Source organism: Sebastes fasciatus, chromosome 3 (genome assembly GCF_043250625.1).
Source record: "Sebastes fasciatus isolate fSebFas1 chromosome 3, fSebFas1.pri, whole genome shotgun sequence".
Taxonomy (NCBI): domain Eukaryota; kingdom Metazoa; phylum Chordata; class Actinopteri; order Perciformes; family Sebastidae; genus Sebastes; species Sebastes fasciatus.
Window position 1 is genome coordinate 29897676 of NC_133797.1, and position 17064 is coordinate 29914739.

The window sequence follows — 17064 nt, forward strand, 5'->3', positions numbered from 1 at the left end:
GTAATTCTTCTTCATTTTTTATGTTCACAGAGAATCTTCCAGATGCTGGAAAGGCGCAGGACTTCATGAAGAAGTTCAACCAGGTTCTGGGTGAGGACGAGAAGCTCAGAGTCCAGCTGGAGGTGCTCATCAGCCCGACCTGCTCCTGCAAACAGGCGGAGATCTGTGTGGTGAGAGGAACACTCCATTTAGCATACACGCTCACTCACAGACAGGCTGCCAGTCTCATTCCTTTATTTAAATCTCGAGGAATCGTTGAGGGCATTCCCTCATTTTCAATGATGTACAATAAAACTGAATAAGTACACACAAGAAAATAATTAATGAGTTAACAAGAAGCAAACAGCCAGACAACTGAACACTGTTGAAAACAAGAGCGGAGTAGTTTGTTTCTAGTTACCGAAAAAGCTTCATTTTATCTATATTTTCAAGGTGCAATCACTTACAAATGACGTCATTTTGTATTGCAGTAGCAGGAAATGTCGTGCTATAAAAGGGAAAGCTTCTACAAGTACAGCATTAATCAATACTTGATCCCTGGTTTACTATAACAGAGCAAACCATGCAGCCTCTATAGTGTTTTAGCTATCACATTATTATTAAAGACCTCAAGATCACCAGTCACACTCATGTGTTTGAGTTTTAGTTAATGGAAGGTACGTTTTAGGAAGGTTGGCCTGATTTAGTAATACAAACCATGGTGCAAATCTGCATGTAGATATATAAGCACAAATCAATCAGTGTTGGTATTAACAGTGTACTGTTTGTAATGTGTGCAGAGGGAGATCACTCGGAAGTTGACGTTCCCCAAACAGCCCACCAACCCGTTCCTGGAGATGGTTAAGTTCCTGCTGGAGCGCATCGCCCCCGTCCACATCGACTCTGAGGCCATCAGGTCAGAAATATTCCCGTCATGTTGTGGTTGGGTTTTATCCTCTAAATTGCACAACAGGCCAAAAATATAAAAACATGTTCAAGTCTAAATTCTGATACTAATAAAAATGGATTAGTGTACATTTTGCTTCAAATTGAAAGAGGATTGTAAATATTGTTCTAACAGATTTAAGTGTTTTTTTGTACAGAACACAAAAATCGGAAGTCATATGACAGACCAGCAATCCTTGTCTCTGTGTTATGGAGCTTCATGTTCTCCCTGTGTCTCTGTGTCATTGTGTAATACCATTAACAGACTGTTCTCATTCACTGAGACACCTAGTGGTGGTGATGTGTACCTGCAGGCCTTAGACACTTAAACAGGTTTAACCCTTTCTGCTTTGTGGAAAAACACCATGAGAGAGGAAACACGCACACTGAAAGACTTCTAGTGCTGAAATTAGGCAGTGTAACACTTTCTGTTGTGTTTAGTAGGTGCTATTATGTTGTCCTAAGATATCCAAAAGTGCCTCAGTTTGTCATGTAACGCACATTTAGAATATTTTAACAAAGTGGTGGTAATAATAGCTTATTAATTGTTTTCTTTTAGTGCACTGGTGAAGCTGCTGAACAAGTCCATTGAGGGCACGGCAGACGACGACGAGGAAGGCGTTACACCTGATACAGCCATCCGCTCTGGCCTGGAGCTACTCAAGGTGCATAACAAGGACTAAGCATGCTGTAATAAATGGAAGTCAATGCCCAAAATGTCACGAGTGTGTGATTAGTAGTAAACAGTGGCTTAAACATGCTCAATAGTAGCCGTGTTTCCATTCACATATTTTTGTGTGCATTAGAGCTGCAATGATTAATTGATTAGTTGTCAACTATTAAATTTGTCGCTAACTATTTTGATATCGATTAATTATATTAGTTTGAGTAATTTTTAAAGAAAAAATAACAGAAAAAATCGTAATGTTGATGGAAACGCGCCTTATTCACATTTCTTTTTTTTGCAACATTTCAAAAGTTTGCTTAAAATTTGCTTGACAATTAAATGGAAACAGGGCTACTGTTACGGTCTTTTAAGGCTGGATTGTGCATTTTTGCAACAGATTAATGTTACAAAGTAAATAATTTCTACTCCTTCACTTTCACTCCTACTAGGTCCTGTCGTTCACCCACCCCACAGCGTTCCACTCGGCAGAAACCTACGAGTCTCTGCTGCAGTGTTTGAAGATGGAGGATGAAAAAGTGGCCGAGGCAGCCATCCAGATATTTAGAAACACGGGGCAGAAGATCGAGACAGAGCTACAACAGATAAGATCGTAAGAGAGAAATTATATTATATACTTAAAAGATTTTTATTGGACAGTAGTCTGGGCAAAGGGTCCACACTTTTGGCATCAGCCATACTGGTCCACATCTGGATTGAATGAAAGAAATAATCTGCATGTGCAAGTCTTTCTAATGTCTGGTCCTATGTGTCCATCAGGACTCTGATTCCCGTCCTGCATCAGAAAGCCAAGCGGGGAACTCCTCACCAGGCCAAGCAGGCTGTCCACTGCATCCACGCCATCTTTAACAACAAGGAAGTGCAGCTGGCTCAGATTTTTGAGGTAGTGGATCATTTCCTAACTTACTGATTGGCTGGGATACATCATTGTCTTGTCTCCTGTTTTTCCACCCTGTATTAGGGCTGGGCGATATGGAGAAAAATAAAATATCACAATATTTTTTACCAAATCCCTAGATATCGATATTGCAACGATATTGTAGGGATGACTATTGGTGCTTTTACAAAATATTTACACAATGAGATTTTTTATGACTAATCATCAGTAATGTGGATATAATGACTAAGTGGGTAAAGTAAAATAATAGAACAGCTAGAACAGTCTGATATGTTCAGAAATGTACATCACTTTACTGTAATGCAGCCTTGAAAACCAGGAAAAGACAACACTAATGCCATATTACAATATCCCAAATCTAAGACAATATCTAGTCTCATATCACACTATCGATATAATATCAATATATTGCCCAGCCCTACCTTGTATGTCATCTTCTTCTTAAACTGACATTTCTTTGTTGGGATGCACTCACACTGTTTTTTTTTTCTCCTTCACCTCCAGCCTCTGTCACGTAGTCTGAATGCAGACGTCCCAGAGCAGCTCATTACTCCCCTCGTGTCCCTGGGCCACATCTCCATGCTGGCTCCAGATCAGTTTGCTTCACCAATGAAGTCCATCGTGGCTAACTTCATTGTCAAGGACTTGCTCATGAATGACAGGGTGCGTGGAGATCAAACTGTGTACTAAAACATACGTAATTTCACACTTCTTATTTTTATTTGCCTATTTGATAGAGACAATGCACAGCTTCTTAGTTGTACCAAAGATAGCTGTAAGATAATTTAAGTCTGCAGTGCCAGGGCAGGAAGCAGACATTAAGACAACACAACAACAACCACAAGATTTCACAACATTAAGACACATCAAGTGATTGTGTTTATGTGTGATGAGTACATGATTGGGTTGATTTTAGCCATGATTTCATCTTGATTTTAAAATCAGCAAAGCTGCAGCACTCTCTCATATAACTTGGTACTGAGTTCCAAAAGTTTGTTGTTCTAAAAGGCAGATCTGCCAAACTCGGTTGATCTAAGTTGATCCGTTTGTTGCCCTAGTTGTCCTCCCTTTATCTGAGCACAGTGGTATATGGGGGAGGAACCAGATTGTTGATCACTTCGTACACTAAACTAGCATCAGCAAGACACACAAAGCTGTTTAAAGGTCAGGAGATTATACTTCTGGATGATGTTACAATGATGGTAGATTGACAGCTTTTTGTACAGTGTTTGTTTGTAGACTGTTTGCGGTGGAGCAAGTGTTGCTTTTCCAGCTTGTGATGAGATATGTGGGGGGGGGGAATCATAGAGTACATGTACAGTTTTGCTGCGTCCAAGTGTAGCTGGTTTTGGATAGACTTAAAGTTTTACACTTTTTTTTATATTTTTACAACAATGTTATGGACACTTATAAATAACAACTTTAAACTAAATAAACCCTGTCAAGAAAAGAGTGAGAACGTGACTGTGATGTGCCTTTATGTCTCCAGTCGGTGGGAAATAAAAATGGGAAGCTGTGGACATCAGATGAGGAAGTTTCACCTGAGGTCCTAGCTAAGGTAAGAGGCAAGCACCTCTGTGGCTTTTATTTCACTTCCAGTCCAATTAGATTTTTACTTCAGACACGATCTGGTGGTGATGACAAAGATTTGGATCTTTTTCAATGTTTTTGTAATAAAGCAGAAAGATTTGTTTTAAAAATTCAGGGACCTCCCTTTGCCTAATTATTCATGCTTTTCCTGTTCCCCCAGGTGCAGGCCATCAAGCTGTTAGTGCGTTGGTTACTAGGAATGAAAAACAACCAATCCAAGTCGGCAAACTCCACCCTGCGCCTGTTGTCAGCCATGCTGGTCAGCGAGGGAGACCTCACGGAACAGAAGAAGATCAGGTAACTTGGCGCTTGAAGGTTATAGTAGAGCTGTCGGAGGATTAAGACGTAGTGCGGGCAAATCATTTATTCAGGGATGCAAACAACTCACTTTACCGCGAATGCCGCTTTTTTCATGTCAATTTGGGTGACCTGTTACGAGGACCTCAAACTTTCCATACGCGCCGGCTGTTGGCCAAACAGCGGACTACTCATTTAAGTTCAGCTGGCTACGTTATTATATTAATGTTTGATTCTAATAAGTTTTGATTATCAAGTTGTGATTCGCTATGTGTGTGCATTTTACAACCACTAGCCTCCGCTTCAAAACAATGTTTTTGCATCCTTGGGAACAAATTTGCCAGTTGAAAATTGATTAAAATGTTTTCGTCTTTTTTTAATCCTTCCTCCCCTTTTTGTTATTTCTTCCTCCCCACAGTAAATCAGACATGTCTCGTCTGAGGCTGGCCGCAGGTGGAGCCATTATGAAGCTGGCCCAGGAGCCCTGTTACCATGACATCATCACACCTGAACAGTTTCAGCTCTGCGGCCTCGTTATCAACGTCAGTCTCACCTTTACATACATTTTTTACTTACCTTTTTTCATAGACAGAAGCACAGATATAAATGATGAAATTAATGATGAGCCGCTTCTACTATGCCTGTGTGAAAATGGCCTGTTGTAATATGCACAATGTACTAAATGTGTACAGGATGAGAACTCATTTTGACATGTACTATATGAATAAAAGAAAACATTCCCATTAGTCAGCACTAATAATCTTCTTTACTTTCTTGTGTAAATTGAATTAAGTCTTTTCTTTCCTTCGTACAGGACGAGTGCTACCAGGTCCGTCAGATCTTTGCTCAGAAGTTGCACCTCGCTCTCGTCAAACTGCTGCTGCCCCTGGAGTACCTCGCCGTCTTCGCCCTGTGTGCCAAGGACCCGGTGAAGGAGCGCCGCGCTCACGCTCGACAGTGCCTCCTGAAAAACATCTCCGTCCGCAGAGAGTTCATCAAACAGAACCCACTCGCTCAGGGTAAGTGTTCAACCTGTGGATGTTTTCATGCTGAGACTTAATGTGCTCTATGATTACACACTGCTGCTGTTGTTATTTTGAAGAACATTGCTCTGAGGTTTTTAATGTGTGCTTTATATAACAGCAGTTTAGACTATGAAAGATCACATAAGCCAAGTTTCCATCCAAATTTAGCTCAAATTTTAATGTAAATTTCGAAAAGCAGCAAAAGAAAATGCAAATCAATGCCTTGTTCCATCCACTGCTGTTATGCAAATATAGGAGTTGGGTGCATATAAATATCAACAGTATGTGGCGATAAGAAAATTATCGGGTGCCATTAAATCATTGCAGAGGAACATAAAAACAGATGGCTGGAAACACACTTGTAGACATTAATATTTGTTTTTCTCCCTCTTTCCACAGAAAAACTTGTCTCCCTCGTTCCCGAGTATGTCGTTCCCTATATGATCCACCTGCTGGCCCACGATCCAGACTTCACAAAACCACATGAATATGAACAGCTCAAAGACATCAAAGAGTGAGTGTTGACACACTGTACTTTGGTTTTGTGTCATAAACCATCTCTGAATCTGACGATACAGCTGAGAATGTCTTTTAACAAAATCCTTATTTTTCTAATTATATTAAAACATTTTATACTCTTGACCTATAACGCTAATAAGATAGAAGCGGTAATAACTGAAGTTGTGACATGCTGCATGTTTATTGTGTGTGTGTGTGTGTTTAGGTGTCTGTGGTTCATGCTGGAGGTGCTGATGACCAAGAATGAGAACAACAGTCATGCCTTTCTAAGGAAGATGGTAGAGAACATCAAACAGACGAAGGATGCGCAGTGTCCTGATGATGCAAAGGGCAATGAGGTATATATCTATATATATATACACACACACATATACTGTATACGCTTACTCAGTGTGGCAAGCAAACAACAACAAAAAAGCATCAGAAACAATCACACACTTCAAGTTTCATTGTCCTTTTGAATGACCTTTAATGCGAGCATGTGCAAGATTAAAAAAATAACAAACTTTGTATGGAGTCTTTCGCGTGTTATCTTGCTAGCATTACTTGAAACAAAACCTTTTTTCATTTGTTCTTAAACATGGAGCTATATGCAATATGCAGTATAAGCAGCATTTGTTTTGTTTTTGCAAATTACTTAATTTATCCAGATTTTAGTCAAATAAATTAAATACTTGTTTATTGTTAAATGCAGAACACAAAAGGGCAAAGAGCTGCAGTGTTTTTTTTTCAGTTGAGACGCTTTGGTTGGTCTGGTTGCTACGATAGGGAATATCCCCAGAAGTAAAACATGTCAGCACAAGGTAGAGTACCTGATGTACTCGAGTACCGGATGAAGGGAAGGCTGAAGCACGTACGGAGAGAGGGCGGTTCAGCACTTGTACATGTTTTTGTGGTATTTGTCCCGCCCCTCCTCCACTGTGATTGGACAGCTGGGTAAAAAGGGAAACTGATGAGGCAGCGTTTTACCCAAAGTTGAACATTTATGAACTCTCAGCGACCAGAAAAAAACTCAAAACATGCAGCGCTCGGGGCCTCGTCACGCGGCTAGATGAAACATGAACATAGCGGTTGTGACGGTTGCTTGCTGTCCCCTGCGGTTGGCTTATCAATAGAGCGGTATTGCAATATTGTGGTTATTGCAACAGCCCTAATAGGAAGGCAGTCTTTGTACAGGAAGTAAGGAAGCAAAAACATTGATCTAAGGACTCTTTGGGACGAGTCACCTAATTATCAAACAATCCTAACTGTGTGTCTCCTGTTGTCTTGGTTACAGAAGCTGTATATCGTCTGTGATGTCGCTCTCTTCGTTATCGCCAACAAGAGCACTGCATGTCACCTGGACTCTCCGAAAGACCCCGTCCTCCCCAACAAGTTCTTCATCGTACAGGACAAGGCAATATATACCCACATACACACACACACACACAGACACGCACACACACACACACAGACACGCACGCACACACATATAGATAATATATTTATGCTTCTGGGATTGGAAAATAATTTCACAACAAACACTAGACATCTGAAGCATAAATATATCACTCTCCTCTTAAGAATAACTTCTATCCACTCAGTGGTAGATAAATATGGACACGCTCTTAAGATTAAAGACCTTTGTAGTTTAGCAGTTTATGCTAATCAATGTTTTCTGTTATTTCTTTCAACAGGACTTCAAAAACGATAAAGAGTATCTGACGACAGATATGAGACAAATGCTGCTCACTGGAAAGGTAAATGCACCACTCTGTCGCTCCTATGAACTTAGCGATCCACGTCATAGTTAATAATGCTGAACACTGTAATGAGTGTAGTTTAATTTGAAGGAAGGGCAGAATACATAATGATGTAAACACTTCTTTGGCGTTTATTATTTAGCTGAGAAGGTGGAAAACATTTGCCGGTTTTATCATGAGTTTAGAAACATCTGTGTATATAAGTATTCTCAGTATAACGTTTCAGTCATCAGCCATTGTCAAATGAGGTTTGAGGGCAAAGGGCCAAGATATACATGTAGTAGCAAAGGTGAGCACAACGTAATCATTAGGGATCTAAACTATTAAGTGCTTACCGGCCTAATACCATTAACTGAACCATACAACTCCACCCTTTCTTTCTGCAGCCTAAAACAGCTCCAGTGTTGGGAGCTGTGAACAAGCCTCTGACGGTACCGGGGAGGAGGATCTTCACCAAGACGACCATAGCCTCAGACACAGCCAGTAACACCAGCACCAACTCCTCCCCACTGAGCTCCACAACCGTCAACAAGAACAGGTACAGACACACCGCACACACACATAATCTGGGTTTCCCTGCTTTTAGTCCCTGCAACTACTTTTCAAGGAACTAAAAGGTTCCTTCAGCTCACCGTTGTCTGTGTTTCCGCCGCAGTCTAAAGACTTGTGAAGATTAGGCAAATTAGTCCTTTGACGTGTGAAAAAGCAACGAGACATGGGACGAGGGCTGCTGGTGGTCGCAGCAGTAAACACACTCTGCAGCCTGCAGTTCAGTGTGACCGCCTTTTTCATCTAAAAAAAACATGTTGGAAAAAAATAAACGGTTTTGTTTCACTGCGACGACATTTACTGCCGCATGTACTGTATTTATTATCCACAGTAAATCGTCTGTGGAGTAAAACAACAGTTTTTCACAGCACCATTGCGCTGTCTCCCTCTTCTAACGTTACCGCTCGCCCTCACGGTCTCTCTTTTTTCTTTCTCTTTTTTTTTTAATGAGTCTGGAGGCCGACAGCAGAGTCTAACTTTACTTTATGTTTCTTATTATACTTTACTTATGTTATCAAACAAAGACAAATGCTCTCCCCTCGTCCTAACATGGTCCTAAATCAATACAAGTACTTCTTTGTTTATGAATGAAGCGGTACAAGAGTTGAAGCCGGCGGTCATGCCTGCAAACTCCACCCTGAAAGTTCCTGTACTTTTAGAGTACCACCCCCCGACCAGGGCCTTTTTGGGGGGTAAAGAAATCTCTGTAAAATGTCCCCAGAACTTAATTTAGACCCTGGTTCCTGCAGTCGGAATATAATGAGTTTCTCAAAAGGCTCTGAGTTCCTGGGGAAAGTTCCTGCGGTGGAAACGGGGCTATACACATCATCAAGAATGTCTTGCTTCAACATTTTAAACCTGTCTTGTAGTAACAGCAATGCTGCCACCGAGTCATCAGAGAGCCCAGCGCAGGAAAACAACGAGAACCCAGTTATCAAGAATGAAGAGGGGAATAAGGTAAGCTCAGAGACGATGACCACACGTCAGCTGGAACTACACGTACTGCAGCGTTCTACTACAACGAGCTTTCCTCACTGTCTCTCTCAGGAGGAGCCGAGTCAGAATGTGACCCCCAACGCCGAGACGGAAGCGTCGCCCGTCAAACGACGTGGCCGACCACCTAAAACGACGACTGCTGCTGCCGCTGCTCCTGCTGCGGTGGTTGAAAAAGAGGGAGCAGTGGCGCCGACAGCAGGCGGCAGAGGCAGGAAGAGAGCAGCTGACCCCAACTCCAACCCAACAGATTCAATCAACATCAAGATGTCAAAACAGCAGCAGCAGAATGACGAAGGGACAAAGAGACAGATCGACTTGCAGAGGTGAGAGTGGAGAAAGGAGTCAAGGAGAGAGAAAAGGTGGAATTTACCTCAGTAGCTTAGCTTATTGTAAGAAAAGGCTTGACAGTGGTGCTTTTAACTTTGTCGTCCCAGTTTGTGTCTGTTCCACCGATAGCTAGGGGTGGAGCGGTACGTGTATTCGATCCAAACCGTTCGGTACAGGACGTTCGGTTCGGTCCACAACATCCTTTCGACACGCCCTGTGACCCAAACAGCTGTTTATGTTTACTACTCACATGCGGAACAGAAATTCTAGACCGTGAGTTACCCGGAAAGTGTGCCAAAGAAATAATAAGAGTAAATAAACAATACAGAATTAAAGCACATGAAGTGCCTGAGTCTTCACGCACTTCATGTGCTTTCACGTGTGCATTTTAGTCAGTCTGTTGCGCCTGCCCTGTAAAAACAAGCATGAGCTGCAGTTCAGGATTTACCAACAGCCTAAAGATGGAACATTACATTTACATTTGTGATGTTTATTTTTGGTATGTATTGTTTCTTATTGACAATATGTCAGTATTTGAGTGCCTTAACTGTAGCATTAAGAATTAACAGCCAATGAGCCACTGTTTTTGAAATAAAAAATAAATGTAAAAGAATGTATTCATTATTAGGCTATTATTTTCTTTGTTTTCCCTGTACCAAAAACATACCGAACCGTGACCCCAAAACTGAGGTACTGTACTTACAGAACTGTGAATTTTGTGTACCATTCCACCCCTATCGATAGCTAATGAACCTAATCCTGAGATTGCACAGAAATCCCATCGTCCCTCAGATGTCAACTTTTTTTCTCTTCAGGTGGCAACATGTGAGCAGAGAGAATGAAACAGTGAGAAAGTGGGAGCCTGGAGAGGAGACAGGGAGAGCTGTAGAGACAGTCACCCTCCTCCTGGGTAGCGAGGGCGACGTTGAGATAGAGCTGGAGTCCAGCCCAGAGGAGGTTGTCAGTGGCAGGAAGGACAGAGAGAGATACGCCGTCACACAAGGACAGAGCAGCTGTGCAGCCTGGTCGCACACACATAGCCAGGGAGAGACCAAGTCTACAAGAGATCCTTCTGGCAGGCAGGAAGAGCCCCACAGTGGGCTGGCAGTGAGTTGGTTTAGTCCAGGATGTCTCTAAACACAGTGTATCCTGCTATAAGTCTGTACCAGACTGTCTAGACCAGCAGGAGGCAACCTTATTTACCAAATTTGTCTGTTTTAAAACATTTTCTGTTGGAAAATGTGTTTGGTTCGTTTGCTTTCACATCACAAACAAACCGCACCAGAGTCTGCTTGGAAGCGGACAGAGATCCACCTTTTCAGGCGGTCTCGGTTCGGGTGTTTGGTCCACACCAGGGTTCGATCGACAGCTTTCACAAACGCTTTAGATTTCTTATACCGGCTGTGCTGCAGCATCTTTTTTCACCCTCTATCTGAAAGGACTACCGATTGGTCAACCAAATCAAACTCTTCAGACCGCTCTAACTCACTTTGTTTAAGTGCGTGCCAAACTAGCCGTTATGCAAATGTGTTACTTGGTGACATCACCGCGTTACGGAAGAAAAGGCGGGACTTGAAGCAAGGTGTTTCAGGCGATGTGACATACTAAAGGAAAGGCAAAAAGCATAACGGGTCCCTTTTTAAACTGAACCAAACAAGTTAGCTGTGAAATCTCCCTCAGTTTCAACAGACGTCTGCAACAGTTTACTATTTCTTTAAGGAAATCCACCATGTTTTAAGCAAAATCGTATTCTTCAAGCAGCCAGCGACAGATAATTACATCACTGTTAGGTTGTCATTGTGTTGTGTCGGTCACTGTGACGGGTGAAAAGAGCCGACTGGGCCGACACTGAGTCAAACTGTGTTGTCTTTCAGGTAAAGAGGAAACTGGTGAAGGTGAAATCAAGACTGTAGAGAACGGGCCAGACTCTTCCTCCCCACCCCTACGTACACGCTCCTCTTGACTCTGAAGCTTTCCTGGACACATTATGGACCTTTCTTAAAACACACATGTACACACACACACACACACACACATGCAGACACAAACCACTGACATCCTAGAAGGTTATAAATACCTTATAGTCATGATTTGAAGCTCATTGTATGTAGGTCTTACTCAAAAAAACATGATATTTTTTTTCCTTTGTGTTTGTTGCTCTTTGCTTCTTTTGTGGAGCCATTTTTAAGAAAAGAAAAAAACAGGATGGACATTTTACAAACGTTTTAATCTGGTTATGATTGTTGCTTATTAAATTCCCTGGGAAAAATCCTACTGTATGTCTCCTGACCTCTTCCTCCTTGTGTCTCCGTTGCACAATATTTTTTTTTATTTTGAGCTCACTGGTTTTACTTACACAGTTGTATTTTGTAAATACCCATGTGCAACTTTGCAATTAATCTTTTTGAATATCCAAGACCGTTACAAATTGCAGCTGAAATATGGGAACATCGTAGCATAAGATTTGTGCATTTAACAGATGTACCAACACCAAGATTTTATAAACTTTGGTATGTTTAGGTTTCTAACTTTGGTATGTTGAGGTGCTTTAGCTCGGTTATAGCGTCACAAGGCCCTGTAGAAACTCTGTGGCCTCTTAACTGCCACCTGTAACGCTTTTAAAGGCCTTATGGTTTATTTCCAGTGTGTCAATGGACAAATTTAAGCTGTCAAACATTTCTGGTTTCTGGGCTCTAAGATCCGTTTGCCATCTGATCCTCTAGTCTGAAATACCGTTTTGTTTTTTTACTGCTGAAGTATGAAACAGTACTTCACTTTGGAATGCATAAATGATATATTACTATACAAATGTGTTGAGGTTTTTGTTCATCTTTTACAATTAAATATTTTTTGTACTTTTGTCAGTTGTTTGCTGGGTTAAGGCTGCTTTTAAGAGTTGAGTGAGTGGAAACCTTGCGAGGTTGTGTTGATGATGTAGTTAAAGTATGCCTACGCTCACTATCATATTTAATTTTTCCCCCCAGAAAATAAATGTTTTTAGATGCTACCTTGCAGTGCATTTATCTTGATCACCGTATTTATGAAGTGCAGTTTTCAGAAGCTAAGAGACCCGACAAAACTTGATTTTCCACTTTTTTTTAATCAAAGAAACATGACACTGTCACAATAAATAACCATGCTTTTTATACTGCTGATGCTCGCTTCCAAGGAAACAAAGGAGGAAAAATAAGTCTCAATCCAAATGGAGAAACTGAGATGCAACAGCCCCTTTTTCTATGCTTCATCATCGTGCAATATTGTACATAGTGAGAAAACCAGGAAGACGGGGAGGAGAGGGAGGAGGAGGGGGCCTCTTATCCTTTTTTTGTCCTTTCTTTTTCTTACAAAATATAGATCCAGCCATCAGTGGTGCACTCTAGTGATAACGAGACGGCTCTTTATCAAGAACTGGACTATTTACAAGTAAAGGAGATGCTGTGTGCCGTCTACCTCTGACTATGAACACCTTTTTTTTTTTGGCTCTGGCTGGAAACTGTTCACCGTCAGTGTAGAGGGAGCACGATAACTCTGTGTAGTACTGTAATATGCCTCTTGTGTTGGAAGGGACTGAGCTGGAGGGCAAGCTAAAGGAAGTTCTTTTTAAAAGAAAGGCCATGTGTGAGGATTCATCACTTGTCTATATGCTAAGCATTTCTTTACAGTCCATGTACCTCAAATCAAAAATGTCTGAAAACACTGTGCAGGCCTGCTATCTGCGTCAGAGGAGTTCCAGCCTCTTTTACTACTCATAAGACATCATTCAAAGACGACCTCAGTGAGCATTTTATTTGGCTGTGTAGTAAAGCACGTTTGGGGACGTCACCTCTTTATATATATATATATATGGCCAACGTTTTTGATTGAGTACTGCTGGAATGGATCGGTGATGAATCTCCCCTCTTAATGATCAACATCAGGACTGAGAGGGCGAGCCGATCCTTAATCCGTGGCTAAAAAGTGATTGCTCTGAAATGAGTTAAAAACAAAAAACCACAGCATTGCAAACTCAAAAATCCTTAATGACATTCACACTCGTTTCTTCTTGAGGTGTGTTTTCCTGTTGGTGTCAGAGCAGAAGAGAACATGTTCCAGCAACATGCTCAACAGAAACGGCTTTGGTTCCCTACAGACGTCAAACTGTGTATGTGCTTGCCGAGCATAGCGAGCGGCCCAGGCGTCTCTTTCCACAGATTAGAAAGAGTCTCTCCTTTGAATCGAACAGACGCCCCCATCACCACATCATTTGGCCAAATAAAACAAAAGGCAGCGTAGAACATGCAAGGATAAGAAAAGGTTGGATTGTGGAGCAGAAAAGGAGGCATGTAATGAACTTCAGAGGGCCGTGAGCTGGCTGATCTTGGCTGTGCCATCCCTACACAACAATCTTAAGAGGGAAAAACAAAACAGGCCATTCAGAGGGATTTGAGCATAAAAAGATATCTCTCCATATAATTGTAAACTAGGCATAGTTTATATTTAAAATAATTTGCTTTACAATGCCATGTAAGAAAAAAAAAAAAAAAAGTATATCCCCATTGTATTTTCAAATTTACACGCATCTATTTACAGATAACATTTTCTACTTTTGTGCAGATGTTTGTGTGATATTTTTCTGATTCTACAGACAAAAAAACTGCAGGTGATTGATTGATAAACTGTTCAGGAAAAATCCATCACACTGCTCCTTGCAGAACACTATCCAGACGAGTGAATTTAATCCAGCTGGGCCTTTTATAGTATTAAATGTCCATAATCTATCATAAAGTCCAGCTGGTTGCTGGAGGGAGTAAATGGTGATGTTCTGTGAGAGCGGTGTGCTGCTTTTCCTTCATATTTTACATTGGAAAACCCACCAGGCAATGGCAGTTATTTGATTCTTTGAAATATTAAGCACAATAATTTGTGGAAAAAAATAAGAGCCGATATGAATAAAGGGCATGGAAGACAAGATGCATGTTTGAAAGTTTTTGGTGGCTTATTACAAGGATACACATTTTGAGTTAGTGGAAGAAAAGACAGCGTAATGGACAGGTGGGGTCAGCAGGGCGGTGTGCATACTGGCGATTTGTGGTGCTACCGGTATTGAGTTTGTAGCAAACAAACATGTTGTAAAAGAAGGCTCAGACTGCTGTGGTGAACGGGGGGTTGTCTGTGTAACAAAAGGCAATGGTGGAATGGATGCCGGGAGAGGAGCTGATGTTATGATGAAGGGAGTTTGGGATCCTCACACCTGGCTGCGTTTCAGTTGCTGAGCAGCAGCTCTGTCGCCGTTTCCACGTCCCAGGATTTTGAAGACAAGGCCGCTATTACTGCATTCTGTAAGCGAGGGGGAAATGGAAGTGAAAATGATTATAATCTGTGCGCCATTTACAAGATCAAGATAATAGAAACTGAAAGAATGATTTTAAAGTATGCTATTATGAACATCAAATGTGTCAACCCCTTTGAGCAGCTTTTCCAGAAAGCACAAATGAAATTAATTCTTTCCATGGTAATTATGTTTGAATAAATTGTGCCTTGTTAAGAGTAAATCCTTTTGACATTTACTACAGTGAGAATACACAACCTCTGCTCGCTCTGACAAGTATGCTGTCAAATGAGGCAGCAACTAACAATTATGACTATTTTCATTATCGGTTAATTTACCGTGTATATTAATGGTGCCTTCAAATGGGGTCTTGTTTACCGTGTTCAAGAGAAGAGTCCATATGAACGCCCCCCTCTTGTGATATTCACGACCTCGTAAGTGGAAAGTTTCTGAAAGCTCAGAGTTCACGACTTGTGACGTGTTTGTTGACGTTGTCAGAAATGGGGGAGGCCTTGGAAGTTCATTTTTCGGTACATAATAAGTGAATATACTGTAATTTTAAAGTTTTTCTTTGTAATTTTATAATATGACTGAGGAAAATGTCGTAATTCTCAACGGCCTCATCTCTTTCATCATAATGCCTTTGCATTTCCTGCGTTATGTTACCCACTTGCTAGCTTATTAGATTATTAGCCTCTGTCACCAGTTTCATTTGAAGGCATCATAAATGTCAGAATACAGTAAAAGAAATGCGAATCATACGTTCACAGAGTATTCAAATGTCTTGTTTCGTTAGACCACCAGTCCAAAACCTGAAGATATTCAGTTAACTATCACAGAATTGAAAATATTTACATTTGAGAAGTTTTGAAACCAGAAACCACTATTGCTGAAAAAAAAAAAAACGACTGTCCCACACCATGCTTTGTTCAACAATATACAACAATAATAGAAAGTGGTTCTGACCTTATCAAAGCCCATGGCACAGAGTTTGTCTATTTTGCGTGTGTAGTCGGGACTGGAGACTGGAGCGGCTGCATAGACGTGAGACCACAGCCTGGCAGTCTGTTTGAACATTTCTGGGTTCTGCTTGAACTGGAGGATGCAGAGAGAAAAGCTCAATGAGGTTAAACAGTGACACTAGAGAGAAACAGACAAGACTGTGTGTTTACAAACATTCTTTCTCACCTGGTTTGCTACTACTGCATCCTGTGGATCATCTGGTTCTGCTGCAGCGAGGAGAGCCTGTAGAGACAACAGCACCGTCCGCAGGGTCATAGCAGCTGCCCTGGGTGAGACAGATTAAAGGTTGGAGCAGATAAACGGAGGGTGTTTTGAGACGAGGGAGACACACTGGGGACACCGAGCGCAAATAGGTCACGAGGTTCAGATAAGTCTCACTCACCACTGGTCTTTTAAAATGTCCAGACATATTGCTCCCGTCACAGAACTGATATTAGGATGCCAGATCTTAGTGATGAAACGCACCTAAGAAAGACAGGTGTGAGAGGTTAATGTGGATAAAAAATGGTTTGACGATAGAGGAAAAGAGGTCACAATGGGTGCATTTACATGCACACTTGTATCCTGGAGTCTTATCCTTGTTTTGATCATATTTGGGTAGATTTTGTCATACCGTTTATCCCATAGTAGCTGACACATTAGCATCTCTGGGTGTATTCGACCATTGCGGGCAATGTTACAAATCAATAAGCAGAACTGCTTTGACTTGCATCAATGTGACAAAGTACTTCATTTGTCAGGTAGTTAATTCACTGGATAAGCCAAAAACAGACGGATTATTTTATCCATAAACTCAACACATTTGAGAAACTTTATAATATCACCATATATATATCAATATTGTATGTAAAATTACTGTAATAGAGGACTTTATGTCTATCACCCCTACTCTTGAGATGTGTTTACATGAGATATCAAGATGCAGCTCCCTTTATATGCGTGTCTAACAGTATCCAGGTTTCTGATCGCCTGTTTCTTTGATTCCTCAACATCCCAGCAACTGTTGCTTTTGTTTTGTTTTCATACTCTTTCATGTTAGCATGCAGATTGTCACTCTGTCAATAAAAGACATATAATAGTTAAGAAATTATAAAGTACTATGTAATGAAAGTTGAGGGCACACCGGTGTACATGGCAGACTGATCGGAAACCTGAATAAGGATTAAGAGCATATCAAAGTT

The 17064-nt window shown here is 41.2% G+C and overlaps 2 protein-coding genes across 5 annotated transcripts in view; one reads left to right on the forward strand and one right to left on the reverse strand.

Moving 5' to 3' along the window:
- Positions 1-12361, forward strand: part of pds5a (PDS5 cohesin associated factor A) — a 31064-nt gene extending 18703 nt beyond the window's left edge. For 2 of the 3 annotated variants that reach the window (XM_074630119.1, XM_074630120.1), the window contains exons 16-34: positions 31-170; positions 780-895; positions 1484-1589; positions 2041-2201; positions 2369-2492; positions 3012-3170; positions 3997-4065; positions 4258-4394; positions 4813-4936; positions 5209-5413; positions 5819-5933; positions 6144-6276; positions 7215-7334; positions 7615-7677; positions 8067-8218; positions 9099-9186; positions 9277-9548; positions 10368-10659; positions 11427-11826. In XM_074630119.1, the coding sequence (XP_074486220.1) occupies positions 31-170; positions 780-895; positions 1484-1589; positions 2041-2201; positions 2369-2492; positions 3012-3170; positions 3997-4065; positions 4258-4394; positions 4813-4936; positions 5209-5413; positions 5819-5933; positions 6144-6276; positions 7215-7334; positions 7615-7677; positions 8067-8218; positions 9099-9186; positions 9277-9548; positions 10368-10659; positions 11427-11465 (2615 nt within the window). In that variant the 3' untranslated portion in view covers positions 11466-11826. Of the gene's footprint in view, positions 1-30; positions 171-779; positions 896-1483; positions 1590-2040; positions 2202-2368; positions 2493-3011; positions 3171-3996; positions 4066-4257; positions 4395-4812; positions 4937-5208; positions 5414-5818; positions 5934-6143; positions 6277-7214; positions 7335-7614; positions 7678-8066; positions 8219-9098; positions 9187-9276; positions 9549-10367; positions 10660-11426 lie in introns of all 3 variants that reach the window. The other variant, XM_074630121.1, reaches the window with a different exon arrangement.
- A 271-nt stretch (positions 12362-12632) lies between these two features.
- ube2kb (ubiquitin-conjugating enzyme E2Kb (UBC1 homolog, yeast)) overlaps positions 12633-17064 on the reverse strand; it is a 7439-nt gene continuing 3007 nt past the window's right edge. For both annotated transcript variants that reach the window (XM_074630122.1, XM_074630124.1), the window contains exons 4-7: positions 16266-16348; positions 16049-16148; positions 15827-15955; positions 12633-14868 (exon numbers count right to left, since the gene is read on the reverse strand). In XM_074630122.1, coding sequence (XP_074486223.1) covers positions 14794-14868; positions 15827-15955; positions 16049-16148; positions 16266-16348 — 387 coding nt within the window. In that variant the 3' untranslated portion in view covers positions 12633-14793. The remainder of the gene's footprint in view (positions 14869-15826; positions 15956-16048; positions 16149-16265; positions 16349-17064) is intronic.